The 15,447-nt window shown below is 52.8% G+C and overlaps 1 protein-coding gene across 1 annotated transcript in view; it reads left to right on the top strand.

Moving 5' to 3' along the window:
- LOC123606212 overlaps positions 1 to 12,678 on the top strand; it is a 102,759-nt gene extending 90,081 nt beyond the window's left edge. The window contains exons 17-30 of the mRNA XM_045494311.1: positions 218 to 384; positions 655 to 830; positions 2,284 to 2,447; positions 3,048 to 3,107; positions 4,052 to 4,218; positions 4,489 to 4,664; positions 6,116 to 6,279; positions 6,880 to 6,939; positions 7,884 to 8,050; positions 8,321 to 8,496; positions 9,950 to 10,113; positions 10,714 to 10,773; positions 11,717 to 11,883; positions 12,154 to 12,678. Of these exons, the coding sequence (XP_045350267.1) occupies positions 218 to 384; positions 655 to 830; positions 2,284 to 2,447; positions 3,048 to 3,107; positions 4,052 to 4,218; positions 4,489 to 4,664; positions 6,116 to 6,279; positions 6,880 to 6,939; positions 7,884 to 8,050; positions 8,321 to 8,496; positions 9,950 to 10,113; positions 10,714 to 10,773; positions 11,717 to 11,883; positions 12,154 to 12,617 (2,332 nt within the window). The 3' untranslated portion in view covers positions 12,618 to 12,678. The remainder of the gene's footprint in view (positions 1 to 217; positions 385 to 654; positions 831 to 2,283; positions 2,448 to 3,047; positions 3,108 to 4,051; positions 4,219 to 4,488; positions 4,665 to 6,115; positions 6,280 to 6,879; positions 6,940 to 7,883; positions 8,051 to 8,320; positions 8,497 to 9,949; positions 10,114 to 10,713; positions 10,774 to 11,716; positions 11,884 to 12,153) is intronic.
- The last annotated feature ends 2,769 nt before the right edge of the window (positions 12,679 to 15,447 follow it).

Genomic DNA, 15,447 nt, shown 5'->3' on the forward strand with positions numbered 1-15,447 from the left:
TTAAGGGGTTCCCGTCAAACAGAATCTTGACGGTCCCTCTTCAGTGACCAGGTCTCTCGTAGGCGGGACTGCCAAATCACAGGTGGGCAACGTATAGAACCACCCTCTGGACGTCCAGGAGCAGGAGGCATAGAGGCCAGGTCCCACAGGCCTGTCCTGAGACATCAGTGGGAAGAACACCCCATGGTGATTGTTCTGGCTACTTTTGTATCCCCAGGGCCATCTCCTCCATCCTGGGCACCTGGCTGGATCACTACCCCGAGGACTTTTTCCAGCCTCCAGACTTCACCAGCTTGAGGCTGCTGCGGGCGTATGTAAGGGTCCACATGCCGGGCTCCGAGCTGCAGCGCCGCGCCCGCCTTCTCTACTCATGGCGGAAACACCGTGAGCCCAATGAGCCAGAGTCTCTGGGCGAGGAGGACTCTGGGTGGGAGATGTGGGCATGTGGAGGGGACGGGGTAGGCCACAGAGAACATGTTTCCCGAGACTGCAGGTGGGCCAGGCGTAGGGACTAGTCTCAGGTCACTGTTCCATTAGCCTGCCGTCTGGCAGATTTCCTCCTGGTGGGTTCTTTGACTCAGATGACCATGTGTGCGGGAGAGGTTTCCTGGCATGGAGTGGCAATCACGGTGATGACACTTTCTATTCTTGAAGCTTTGGCAGCAGCTCTAGAGCCCCGTCCAGACGTCCCTCGGGAGCGAGCCCCCGCTATCTCTGCGGTGCCCACTGCAGCCTCGCAGCCCAGGCTGCCTGAAGCCACGAGTTCTCCTGAAGCTCAGCGTGTACGAGAATCGGAGACCCTCACGGCAGCGTCCCCACCAGGGCATGAGGTACTCCCAGCTCTGGCTGACAGTCAGGAGCTGGAAGAGCCACCTGCCCCTTTGGTGGCCCCAGAACATGAGCAGCCCTCAGCCCCAGCCGGCGGGGTCACGGAAGGGCTGGAGCAACCACCTGCTGCAGCTGAGCAACCAGCCTCAGCTCCCCAACAGCGGCTCATGTCGGCTGCAGCCCCAAACGATGAATTCCCTGACCTTTTCGTTGCGTTCTTTCTCATTTTAGTAGTGGGTATAGAGGTATTTAGTGTCCTTATGTACTATTGGTTTATACTTAAAACATAAATTAAGTTTCAAAAAATGTACTCTGATCCTTTGAAATTACAACTTCAAGTGTCAGTACGTACATTCGCAGGGTTTGACACCCGTGACCACTCTGTACTCCTAGAACATTTCCATCACAGAGACACGTGGACTACTAATCACCCACGGCTCATTCCCTCACCCCAGTCTCTGCAACCAGCGATCTCGGTTTCTGCTGCTTTAGCTCCTCTGGGATTTCCATGGGTGTGCAAACACACAACATGGCCTGTTGTGTCTGGCTACATGACAGGAGACTGATTAATAATTGCTTAAATACTCAGTGGCACTAATGTTTTTTATGACAGAGGAATAGTCCTCAAAGAACAAAGATTAGGTGAAGCCCCCACTTGAAATATCTTCATTATCTGGCATGGGGACCCTCTGAGGTTTGACACAAGAGCAGAAGCCAGAAGAGAAATGTCTGGACCAGAGCGAATACCTTGAAAATCTTTCATTTTCCTCGACTGGCCATGGTGATATTGGTCTAACGTGCATATTATAAAAATACCCAAATGAAACCGTCAATATGCCATTTACGCTAATCTATTAGGCGATAAAGTATAAAGTTCTGGAAGGTTTCCTACAGGTGACATGTATTCACTAAAATGAAGATTTAAATAATGAGGACAGGCACCAAGGTGGCTCAGTGGGCGAGTTTCCGAGTCGAATTTGGCTCAGGTCACGATCTCATGGTTCTTGAGATCAAGTCCCAAGTCAGGCTCTGCAATGACAGCTTGAAGCCATCCTTGGTCAGGATTCCCCTTCTTGCTCTTTCCAAAAAAATAAATAGGAAACAACAAATACACACGGCAAAAAAAAAAAAAAAATGTATATTCTTTGAAGAAATAATGGCCCGCAAGACATGGTGTCATCTTCACGCTCCTTTGGCTTTGAGTGCAGCAGGTGACTGTGTTTGTGTTCACGAGTAGTGTGACAAGTTGGGCATCCATCCAGGACTATGGTGTTGTACTATGGGATGTCCCCACAGCGGACAGGCACAGTCCTGTCCCCTTCTGCATTCTCAGGGGCCACATATCATCCTTTACTCTGCGTCTCCAGAAGCTGAATGACTGGGCCAATTCCAATATTTTGTCTCTCATCACTGTACGCAACGGTACATGTGTACCGAAACTCTCCCTTTCTGTAGGAATGGACCATCGAAGGAGGCTGGATGCTACTGGAACAGCGAGTGGAGCACCTGGTACCTGCTTTCCTGGGTGGAGACCCCTCCTACCTCTACCTCTACACATTCTTGAGCACGTACAGAGCTTTTGCTACCACCCAGCAGGTCCTGGACATACTGTTTATGAGGTGAGCACCCTGCCCTTCACTGCCCAGTGTGATTCAGCCCCTGAAAGCTCTGAGTCTCAGGGAAGTCACCAAACGTCCTGGCGTCTCACTTTGTTCCTCTGATCCGGGTGGAAACACTCCAGGTCCTCAGTGGGGGCACTGCAGGGAAAGTCACCCTGGCCTGTGGAAAGCTCTGCTGGCAGGGCTGCGTCTCTGCCGGGTCATCTTTGTCCTCTTGCCCATGATCAACTTTCTGCCTCATCCCTCACTGTCGCCAGGTGTTGAGTTGGGCTGTTTTCCCATTGGAAAAGGAGCTAGGAGGCTCTATCTGTGTGTCTGAGTCCTGGCTCAAACCAGCCAAGGATGCCCAGGATGAGCAGGACGCCCAGACCCACACCAATATGTGCGACGGAGCTGACTGGGGCCCCATCATTCTTCAAACACGCAGGAAGCCCCACTAGGTGCAGGCACTTCTGTAGGAGCTGACTGGGATCCAATGCGCAGAGCGGACAGTACCCTCCCCTCCAGAGCTCCATTCTAGTCAGCAGTCAGTGACTCTGGATAGGACAAGACGTAGCATCCACAGGACAGCTCATATGATGTCCTTCTGGCCTCCTCCAGATACGGATGCTTCCATTCGGACGCTGAGGAGGATGGCGGACCCCGGGAGCAGGAGAAACAGTGAGTAGGCTGAGCTCAGGCTGGAGGGCCTTCCTTCTCCAAGAGGGCAGTGCTGAGACTGCGCGTGGGAGGGGCTGCAGGACCCAGCATCCCACACGTCTGAGAGTCCTGTGAGAGGGCAAAGTTCTGAGGGCTTTCTCTTGGAAGCAAGGAAAGGGGTTCTGTCCTGTCTGGTAGAGGATGGGCTGTGGGCACAGGGAGGCAGCAGAGGGCGCCGGAGGACCGCGTCAGACCCTTAAAGAGAGTCCAACCCCATCCCTTCCCACTCAGAGCCTTGCCTAGACCCCCATCAGGGGACCCAGAATAACGGTTTTGGGGAGCATCGCGCTCACCACCTTGGGGAACATCCACAGTGCGTGCTTAGCAAGGGTGCAGGAGACACAGTGAGGGCTCAAGGAGCACCTATCACCCACACGATGGGAGAACGGTGTCAGCGGGAGGACACCCACATGTGCACTGAGTGCATGAGGCAGCACAGAGGCACAGGTCGTCACGTTGAAGGCATCAGGAGGGTCCCAGCAAGCCCAGGTAAGAGACAGAGTCCTCTTGTCCCGTATTTGTGCAGATTTTCATGGGGCGCTAGGGTATGCAGTGAAGGCACCGACTCACCCCGACACCACCCCTCCACTCACGCACGGACTTGAATTCCAGTGGGAGGTAGGCAGCGGGACACAGCGAGGAGTCTGGCTGGCTTCCCCAAGAAGGACAGAGACGACCACATCATCGGTTAAGGGGTTCCCGTCAAACAGAATCTTGACGGTCCCTCTTCAGTGACCAGGTCTCTCGTAGGCGGGACTGCCAAATCACAGGTGGGCAACGTATAGAACCACCCTCTGGACGTCCAGGAGCAGGAGGCATAGAGGCCAGGTCCCACAGGCCTGTCCTGAGACATCAGTGGGAAGAACACCCCATGGTGATTGTTCTGGCTACTTTTGTATCCCCAGGGCCATCTCCTCCATCCTGGGCACCTGGCTGGATCACTACCCCGAGGACTTTTTCCAGCCTCCAGACTTCACCAGCTTGAGGCTGCTGCGGGCGTATGTAAGGGTCCACATGCCGGGCTCCGAGCTGCAGCGCCGCGCCCGCCTTCTCTACTCATGGCGGAAACACCGTGAGCCCAATGAGCCAGAGTCTCTGGGCGAGGAGGACTCTGGGTGGGAGATGTGGGCATGTGGAGGGGACGGGGTAGGCCACAGAGAACATGTTTCCCGAGACTGCAGGTGGGCCAGGCGTAGGGACTAGTCTCAGGTCACTGTTCCATTAGCCTGCCGTCTGGCAGATTTCCTCCTGGTGGGTTCTTTGACTCAGATGACCATGTGTGCGGGAGAGGTTTCCTGGCATGGAGTGGCAATCACGGTGATGACACTTTCTATTCTTGAAGCTTTGGCAGCAGCTCTAGAGCCCCGTCCAGACGTCCCTCGGGAGCGAGCCCCCGCTATCTCTGCGGTGCCCACTGCAGCCTCGCAGCCCAGGCTGCCTGAAGCCACGAGTTCTCCTGAAGCTCAGCGTGTACGAGAATCGGAGACCCTCACGGCAGCGTCCCCACCAGGGCATGAGGTACTCCCAGCTCTGGCTGACAGTCAGGAGCTGGAAGAGCCACCTGCCCCTTTGGTGGCCCCAGAACATGAGCAGCCCTCAGCCCCAGCCGGCGGGGTCACGGAAGGGCTGGAGCAACCACCTGCTGCAGCTGAGCAACCAGCCTCAGCTCCCCAACAGCGGCTCATGTCGGCTGCAGCCCCAAACGATGAATTCCCTGACCTTTTCGTTGCGTTCTTTCTCATTTTAGTAGTGGGTATAGAGGTATTTAGTGTCCTTATGTACTATTGGTTTATACTTAAAACATAAATTAAGTTTAAAAATGTACTCTGATCCTTTGAAATTACAACTTCAAGTGTCAGTACGTACATTCGCAGGGTTTGACACCCGTGACCACTCTGTACTCCTAGAACATTTCCATCACAGAGACACGTGGACTACTAATCACCCACGGCTCATTCCCTCACCCCAGTCTCTGCAACCAGCGATCTCGGTTTCTGCTGCTTTAGCTCCTCTGGGATTTCCATGGGTGTGCAAACACACAACATGGCCTGTTGTGTCTGGCTACATGACAGGAGACTGATTAATAATTGCTTAAATACTCAGTGGCACTAATGTTTTTTATGACAGAGGAATAGTCCTCAAAGAACAAAGATTAGGTGAAGCCCCCACTTGAAATATCTTCATTATCTGGCATGGGGACCCTCTGAGGTTTGACACAAGAGCAGAAGCCAGAAGAGAAATGTCTGGACCAGAGCGAATACCTTGAAAATCTTTCATTTTCCTCGACTGGCCATGGTGATATTGGTCTAACGTGCATATTATAAAAATACCCAAATGAAACCGTCAATATGCCATTTACGCTAATCTATTAGGCGATAAAGTATAAAGTTCTGGAAGGTTTCCTACAGGTGACATGTATTCACTAAAATGAAGATTTAAATAATGAGGACAGGCACCAAGGTGGCTCAGTGGGCGAGTTTCCGAGTCGAATTTGGCTCAGGTCACGATCTCATGGTTCTTGAGATCAAGTCCCAAGTCAGGCTCTGCAATGACAGCTTGAAGCCATCCTTGGTCAGGATTCCCCTTCTTGCTCTTTCCAAAAAAATAAATAGGAAACAACAAATACACACGGCAAAAAAAAAAAAAAAATGTATATTCTTTGAAGAAATAATGGCCCGCAAGACATGGTGTCATCTTCACGCTCCTTTGGCTTTGAGTGCAGCAGGTGACTGTGTTTGTGTTCACGAGTAGTGTGACAAGTTGGGCATCCATCCAGGACTATGGTGTTGTACTATGGGATGTCCCCACAGCGGACAGGCACAGTCCTGTCCCCTTCTGCATTCTCAGGGGCCACACATCATCCTTTACTCTGCGTCTCCAGAAGCTGAATGACTGGGCCAATTCCAATATTTTGTCTCTCATCACTGTACGCAACGGTACATGTGTACCGAAACTCTCCCTTTCTGTAGGAATGGACCATCGAAGGAGGCTGGATGCTACTGGAACAGCGAGTGGAGCACCTGGTACCTGCTTTCCTGGGTGGAGACCCCTCCTACCTCTACCTCTACACATTCTTGAGCACGTACAGAGCTTTTGCTACCACCCAGCAGGTCCTGGACATACTGTTTATGAGGTGAGCACCCTGCCCTTCACTGCCCAGTGTGATTCAGCCCCTGAAAGCTCTGAGTCTCAGGGAAGTCACCAAACGTCCTGGCGTCTCACTTTGTTCCTCTGATCCGGGTGGAAACACTCCAGGTCCTCAGTGGGGGCACTGCAGGGAAAGTCACCCTGGCCTGTGGAAAGCTCTGCTGGCAGGGCTGCGTCTCTGCCGGGTCATCTTTGTCCTCTTGCCCATGATCAACTTTCTGCCTCATCCCTCACTGTCGCCAGGTGTTGAGTTGGGCTGTTTTCCCATTGGAAAAGGAGCTAGGAGGCTCTATCTGTGTGTCTGAGTCCTGGCTCAAACCAGCCAAGGATGCCCAGGATGAGCAGGACGCCCAGACCCACACCAATATGTGCGACGGAGCTGACTGGGGCCCCATCATTCTTCAAACACGCAGGAAGCCCCACTAGGTGCAGGCACTTCTGTAGGAGCTGACTGGGATCCAATGCGCAGAGCGGACAGTACCCTCCCCTCCAGAGCTCCATTCTAGTCAGCAGTCAGTGACTCTGGATAGGACAAGACGTAGCATCCACAGGACAGCTCATATGATGTCCTTCTGGCCTCCTCCAGATACGGATGCTTCCATTCGGACGCTGAGGAGGATGGCGGACCCCGGGAGCAGGAGAAACAGTGAGTAGGCTGAGCTCAGGCTGGAGGGCCTTCCTTCTCCAAGAGGGCAGTGCTGAGACTGCGCGTGGGAGGGGCTGCAGGACCCAGCATCCCACACGTCTGAGAGTCCTGTGAGAGGGCAAAGTTCTGAGGGCTTTCTCTTGGAAGCAAGGAAAGGGGTTCTGTCCTGTCTGGTAGAGGATGGGCTGTGGGCACAGGGAGGCAGCAGAGGGCGCCGGAGGACCGCGTCAGACCCTTAAAGAGAGTCCAACCCCATCCCTTCCCACTCAGAGCCTTGCCTAGACCCCCATCAGGGGACCCAGAATAACGGTTTTGGGGAGCATCGCGCTCACCACCTTGGGGAACATCCACAGTGCGTGCTTAGCAAGGGTGCAGGAGACACAGTGAGGGCTCAAGGAGCACCTATCACCCACACGATGGGAGAACGGTGTCAGCGGGAGGACACCCACATGTGCACTGAGTGCATGAGGCAGCACAGAGGCACAGGTCGTCACGTTGAAGGCATCAGGAGGGTCCCAGCAAGCCCAGGTAAGAGACAGAGTCCTCTTGTCCCGTATTTGTGCAGATTTTCATGGGGCGCTAGGGTATGCAGTGAAGGCACCGACTCACCCCGACACCACCCCTCCACTCACGCACGGACTTGAATTCCAGTGGGAGGTAGGCAGCGGGACACAGCGAGGAGTCTGGCTGGCTTCCCCAAGAAGGACAGAGACGACCACATCATCGGTTAAGGGGTTCCCGTCAAACAGAATCTTGACGGTCCCTCTTCAGTGACCAGGTCTCTCGTAGGCGGGACTGCCAAATCACAGGTGGGCAACGTATAGAACCACCCTCTGGACGTCCAGGAGCAGGAGGCATAGAGGCCAGGTCCCACAGGCCTGTCCTGAGACATCAGTGGGAAGAACACCCCATGGTGATTGTTCTGGCTACTTTTGTATCCCCAGGGCCATCTCCTCCATCCTGGGCACCTGGCTGGATCACTACCCCGAGGACTTTTTCCAGCCTCCAGACTTCACCAGCTTGAGGCTGCTGCGGGCGTATGTAAGGGTCCACATGCCGGGCTCCGAGCTGCAGCGCCGCGCCCGCCTTCTCTACTCATGGCGGAAACACCGTGAGCCCAATGAGCCAGAGTCTCTGGGCGAGGAGGACTCTGGGTGGGAGATGTGGGCATGTGGAGGGGACGGGGTAGGCCACAGAGAACATGTTTCCCGAGACTGCAGGTGGGCCAGGCGTAGGGACTAGTCTCAGGTCACTGTTCCATTAGCCTGCCGTCTGGCAGATTTCCTCCTGGTGGGTTCTTTGACTCAGATGACCATGTGTGCGGGAGAGGTTTCCTGGCATGGAGTGGCAATCACGGTGATGACACTTTCTATTCTTGAAGCTTTGGCAGCAGCTCTAGAGCCCCGTCCAGACGTCCCTCGGGAGCGAGCCCCCGCTATCTCTGCGGTGCCCACTGCAGCCTTGCAGCCCAGGCTGCCTGAAGCCACGAGTTCTCCTGAAGCTCAGCGTGTACGAGAATCGGAGACCCTCACGGCAGCGTCCCCACCAGGGCATGAGGTACTCCCAGCTCTGGCTGACAGTCAGGAGCTGGAAGAGCCACCTGCCCCTTTGGTGGCCCCAGAACATGAGCAGCCCTCAGCCCCAGCCGGCGGGGTCACGGAAGGGCTGGAGCAACCACCTGCTGCAGCTGAGCAACCAGCCTCAGCTCCCCAACAGCGGCTCATGTCGGCTGCAGCCCCAAACGATGAATTCCCTGACCTTTTCGTTGCGTTCTTTCTCATTTTAGTAGTGGGTATAGAGGTATTTAGTGTCCTTATGTACTATTGGTTTATACTTAAAACATAAATTAAGTTTCAAAAAATGTACTCTGATCCTTTGAAATTACAACTTCAAGTGTCAGTACGTACATTCGCAGGGTTTGACACCCGTGACCACTCTGTACTCCTAGAACATTTCCATCACAGAGACACGTGGACTACTAATCACCCACGGCTCATTCCCTCACCCCAGTCTCTGCAACCAGCGATCTCGGTTTCTGCTGCTTTAGCTCCTCTGGGATTTCCATGGGTGTGCAAACACACAACATGGCCTGTTGTGTCTGGCTACATGACAGGAGACTGATTAATAATTGCTTAAATACTCAGTGGCACTAATGTTTTTTATGACAGAGGAATAGTCCTCAAAGAACAAAGATTAGGTGAAGCCCCCACTTGAAATATCTTCATTATCTGGCATGGGGACCCTCTGAGGTTTGACACAAGAGCAGAAGCCAGAAGAGAAATGTCTGGACCAGAGCGAATACCTTGAAAATCTTTCATTTTCCTCGACTGGCCATGGTGATATTGGTCTAACGTGCATATTATAAAAATACCCAAATGAAACCGTCAATATGCCATTTACGCTAATCTATTAGGCAATAAAGTATAAAGTTCTGGAAGGTTTCCTACAGGTGACATGTATTCACTAAAATGAAGATTTAAATAATGAGGACAGGCACCAAGGTGGCTCAGTGGGCGAGTTTCCGAGTCGAATTTGGCTCAGGTCACGATCTCATGGTTCTTGAGATCAAGTCCCAAGTCAGGCTCTGCAATGACAGCTTGAAGCCATCCTTGGTCAGGATTCCCCTTCTTGCTCTTTCCAAAAAAATAAATAGGAAACAACAAATACACACGGCAAAAAAAAAAAAAAAATGTATATTCTTTGAAGAAATAATGGCCCGCAAGACATGGTGTCATCTTCACGCTCCTTTGGCTTTGAGTGCAGCAGGTGACTGTGTTTGTGTTCACGAGTAGTGTGACAAGTTGGGCATCCATCCAGGACTATGGTGTTGTACTATGGGATGTCCCCACAGCGGACAGGCACAGTCCTGTCCCCTTCTGCATTCTCAGGGGCCACACATCATCCTTTACTCTGCGTCTCCAGAAGCTGAATGACTGGGCCAATTCCAATATTTTGTCTCTCATCACTGTACGCAACGGTACATGTGTACCGAAACTCTCCCTTTCTGTAGGAATGGACCATCGAAGGAGGCTGGATGCTACTGGAACAGCGAGTGGAGCACCTGGTACCTGCTTTCCTGGGTGGAGACCCCTCCTACCTCTACCTCTACACATTCTTGAGCACGTACAGAGCTTTTGCTACCACCCAGCAGGTCCTGGACATACTGTTTATGAGGTGAGCACCCTGCCCTTCACTGCCCAGTGTGATTCAGCCCCTGAAAGCTCTGAGTCTCAGGGAAGTCACCAAACGTCCTGGCGTCTCACTTTGTTCCTCTGATCCGGGTGGAAACACTCCAGGTCCTCAGTGGGGGCACTGCAGGGAAAGTCACCCTGGCCTGTGGAAAGCTCTGCTGGCAGGGCTGCGTCTCTGCCGGGTCATCTTTGTCCTCTTGCCCATGATCAACTTTCTGCCTCATCCCTCACTGTCGCCAGGTGTTGAGTTGGGCTGTTTTCCCATTGGAAAAGGAGCTAGGAGGCTCTATCTGTGTGTCTGAGTCCTGGCTCAAACCAGCCAAGGATGCCCAGGATGAGCAGGACGCCCAGACCCACACCAATATGTGCGACGGAGCTGACTGGGGCCCCATCATTCTTCAAACACGCAGGAAGCCCCACTAGGTGCAGGCACTTCTGTAGGAGCTGACTGGGATCCAATGCGCAGAGCGGACAGTACCCTCCCCTCCAGAGCTCCATTCTAGTCAGCAGTCAGTGACTCTGGATAGGACAAGACGTAGCATCCACAGGACAGCTCATATGATGTCCTTCTGGCCTCCTCCAGATACGGATGCTTCCATTCGGACGCTGAGGAGGATGGCGGACCCCGGGAGCAGGAGAAACAGTGAGTAGGCTGAGCTCAGGCTGGAGGGCCTTCCTTCTCCAAGAGGGCAGTGCTGAGACTGCGTGTGGGAGGGGCTGCAGGACCCAGCATCCCACACGTCTGAGAGTCCTGTGAGAGGGCAAAGTTCTGAGGGCTTTCTCTTGGAAGCAAGGAAAGGGGTTCTGTCCTGTCTGGTAGAGGATGGGCTGTGGGCACAGGGAGGCAGCAGAGGGCGCCGGAGGACCGCGTCAGACCCTTAAGAGAGTCCAACCCCATCCCTTCCCACTCAGAGCCTTGCCTAGACCCCCATCAGGGGACCCAGAATAACGGTTTTGGGGAGCATCGCGCTCACCACCTTGGGGAACATCCACAGTGCGTGCTTAGCAAGGGTGCAGGAGACACAGTGAGGGCTCAAGGAGCACCTATCACCCACACGATGGGAGAACGGTGTCAGCGGGAGGACACCCACATGTGCACTGAGTGCATGAGGCAGCACAGAGGCACAGGTCGTCACGTTGAAGGCATCAGGAGGGTCCCAGCAAGCCCAGGTAAGAGACAGAGTCCTCTTGTCCCGTATTTGTGCAGATTTTCATGGGGCGCTAGGGTATGCAGTGAAGGCACTGACTCACCCCGACACCACCCCTCCACTCACGCACGGACTTGAATTCCAGTGGGAGGTAGGCAGCGGAACACAGCGAGGAGTCTGGCTGGCTTCCCCAAGAAGGACAGAGACGACCACATCATCGGTTAAGGGGTTCCCGTCAAACAGAATCTTGACGGTCCCTCTTCAGTGACCAGGTCTCTCGTAGGCGGGACTGCCAAATCACAGGTGGGCAACGTATAGAACCACCCTCTGGACGTCCAGGAGCAGGAGGCATAGAGGCCAGGTCCCACAGGCCTGTCCTGAGACATCAGTGGGAAGAACACCCCATGGTGATTGTTCTGGCTACTTTTGTATCCCCAGGGCCATCTCCTCCATCCTGGGCACCTGGCTGGATCACTACCCCGAGGACTTTTTCCAGCCTCCAGACTTCACCAGCTTGAGGCTGCTGCGGGCGTATGTAAGGGTCCACATGCCGGGCTCCGAGCTGCAGCGCCGCGCCCGCCTTCTCTACTCATGGCGGAAACACCGTGAGCCCAATGAGCCAGAGTCTCTGGGCGAGGAGGACTCTGGGTGGGAGATGTGGGCATGTGGAGGGGACGGGGTAGGCCACAGAGAACATGTTTCCCGAGACTGCAGGTGGGCCAGGCGTAGGGACTAGTCTCAGGTCACTGTTCCATTAGCCTGCCGTCTGGCAGATTTCCTCCTGGTGGGTTCTTTGACTCAGATGACCATGTGTGCGGGAGAGGTTTCCTGGCATGGAGTGGCAATCACGGTGATGACACTTTCTATTCTTGAAGCTTTGGCAGCAGCTCTAGAGCCCCGTCCAGACGTCCCTCGGGAGCGAGCCCCCGCTATCTCTGCGGTGCCCACTGCAGCCTCGCAGCCCAGGCTGCCTGAAGCCACGAGTTCTCCTGAAGCTCAGCGTGTACGAGAATCGGAGACCCTCACGGCAGCGTCCCCACCAGGGCATGAGGTACTCCCAGCTCTGGCTGACAGTCAGGAGCTGGAAGAGCCACCTGCCCCTTTGGTGGCCCCAGAACATGAGCAGCCCTCAGCCCCAGCCGGCGGGGTCACGGAAGGGCTGGAGCAACCACCTGCTGCAGCTGAGCAACCAGCCTCAGCTCCCCAACAGCGGCTCATGTCGGCTGCAGCCCCAAACGATGAATTCCCTGACCTTTTCGTTGCGTTCTTTCTCATTTTAGTAGTGGGTATAGAGGTATTTAGTGTCCTTATGTACTATTGGTTTATACTTAAAACATAAATTAAGTTTCAAAAAATGTACTCTGATCCTTTGAAATTACAACTTCAAGTGTCAGTACGTACATTCGCAGGGTTTGACACCCGTGACCACTCTGTACTCCTAGAACATTTCCATCACAGAGACACGTGGACTACTAATCACCCACGGCTCATTCCCTCACCCCAGTCTCTGCAACCAGCGATCTCGGTTTCTGCTGCTTTAGCTCCTCTGGGATTTCCATGGGTGTGCAAACACACAACATGGCCTGTTGTGTCTGGCTACATGACAGGAGACTGATTAATAATTGCTTAAATACTCAGTGGCACTAATGTTTTTTATGACAGAGGAATAGTCCTCAAAGAACAAAGATTAGGTGAAGCCCCCACTTGAAATATCTTCATTATCTGGCATGGGGACCCTCTGAGGTTTGACACAAGAGCAGAAGCCAGAAGAGAAATGTCTGGACCAGAGCGAATACCTTGAAAATCTTTCATTTTCCTCGACTGGCCATGGTGATATTGGTCTAACGTGCATATTATAAAAATACCCAAATGAAACCGTCAATATGCCATTTACGCTAATCTATTAGGCAATAAAGTATAAAGTTCTGGAAGGTTTCCTACAGGTGACATGTATTCACTGAAATGAAGATTTAAATAATGAGGACAGGCACCAAGGTGGCTCAGTGGGCGAGTTTCCGAGTCGAATTTGGCTCAGGTCACGATCTCATGGTTCTTGAGATCAAGTCCCAAGTCAGGCTCTGCAATGACAGCTTGAAGCCATCCCTGGTCAGGATTCCCCTTCTTGCTCTTTCCAAAAAAATAAATAGGAAACAACAAATCCACACGGCAAAAAAAAAAAAAAAAATGTATATTCTTTGAAGAAATAATGGCCCGCAAGACATGGTGTCATCTTCACGCTCCTTTGGCTTTGAGTGCAGCAGGTGACTGTGTTTGTGTTCACGAGTAGTGTGACAGGTTGGGCATCCATCCAGGACTATGGTCTTGTACAATGGGATGTCCCCACAGTGGACAGGTACAGTCCTGTCCCCTTCTACATTCTCAGGGGCCACACATCATCCTTTACTCTGCGTCTCCAGAAGCTGAATGACTCGGCCCATCCAATATTTTGACTCTCATCATTGTACAGAAGGGTACATGTGTACTGAAACTCTCCCTTTCTGTAGGCGAGTACACCTAGCACAACATTGGGGACATAATTTATACGCATTTTTCGGGCGCTGCCTCCAGTGTCCAATATCTACAGACTCTTTATTCCGTTGGGGTCTTATGTGAAAAGCAGGGACCCCTCGGACTGAGTGGATCCCTGAAGAATCAGGAGGACAAGCCAGCACTAAGGCCATCAGGGTACCTAGGAGTGACCCATGGGGCAGGAAAGAAACCACACTCCCTCATTCTGACCTCCTGCACAGCATCCCTGTCCCGTGTCCTGGAACACACTCATCCAGGCCCCATCCCATGACAAACCCCAGCTGCCTGTGCACCTCCTGTGCCATAGCTCTGCTTCTCAGTAGAGCAGCCAGTCCCTGCTTTCCGGCCAGGGGAGGATGCAGGCTGGACCACTGCTGTCTGCTTGCTGGCCCTCCTCCCAGGCTGGGTCGCTTACTCTCAGGAAAGTACCTCTAAGTGCAGATCAGGTCAATGAGTTAAAGAGCAGGACCTGAATGTCTTCGTCCTGACGACTGAGTGGCAACAGGAAGAACCACTTGAACCTCGGCTAGCCAGAGAGTCCTTTACACAGCACATCAGGAGCTCAAGGAGACTGCAGGATGGAGACTCAGTCAAGGCTTTTGATAGCGAGTCAAGCCCCTCCACCCTTCAGGCTCCTCCAGCAGTGACGCCCGGCACCTGCCAGCCCCATCTTTGGGGAGCAGTGTCCCTGTCATGAGCAGCCACACAGCACCCTCTGGTGACCGACCGCAAGGCACACAGGAATACTGCAGGGCTCCCTGATCTCCCAGCAAAGAAAGTGCCATTCCAACCGACACATCCTCAGAGGATTCCAGGCAGATCAGACACAACTCTGTAAAATCCAATGGTTTTGAGGTGCCTTTCAGGAAGTCTATGAAAAACATAGGTCTCTTCCCAACTGCAGTATTCTGAGATGAATTCACTGAGTGGTGGAGTCAGGCACTGGGTTCCAGGACAGAAAAGGGAGACAAGGGGCTACCTGCCAAGATGCACAGGGCACATTGTGGGAATGTGTTGGGAAGCATACGTCATTGTCACAGCTCTCTGGTTCTGGTTTAAAGAAAACATATATACAAACAAACCTTGTTTATGGACTTGTTGGTGTAAAGGAAACATATATCTAAACAAACATGGCTTATGGACTTGTTGGATTATATAAACCACAAAACATTTCAGGAAACTTGCATACTCTCACTCCATATATCTTCTTACTCTCATCTAAACTCGATCACATCATCCTATGTTCCCAGGTACTTTCCACTCCTTGGGAGTGCATGATATGCTCTAGAGAGACCGCAGTGACTCCACAACCTTACTGGTAGACCTAATAAATGAATTCAGTCATGTTAAGATATGTATGTCGTTGTACATAACGTGCTTCAATTCTATACATGAATAATAAAGTATCGGAGAGGGAAATTAAGAAAATAATTTAAAATCACTGCAAGAGAAGAAAAAACTTAAGACTAAATTTAGCCTACAAACACCTGGGTGTCACAGTCAGTGAAGCATCTGACTTTGGCTCGGGTCGTGATCTCATGATTTGTGTTTTCAGCCGTGTGTGGGGCTCTGTGCTGACAACTCAGAGTCTGGAGCCTACTTTAGATTCTGTGTCTCCCGTTGTCTCAGATCTTCCCCAC

The sequence above is a fragment of the Leopardus geoffroyi genome, chromosome A2 (assembly GCF_018350155.1).
Source record: "Leopardus geoffroyi isolate Oge1 chromosome A2, O.geoffroyi_Oge1_pat1.0, whole genome shotgun sequence".
Lineage (NCBI taxonomy): Eukaryota > Metazoa > Chordata > Mammalia > Carnivora > Felidae > Leopardus > Leopardus geoffroyi.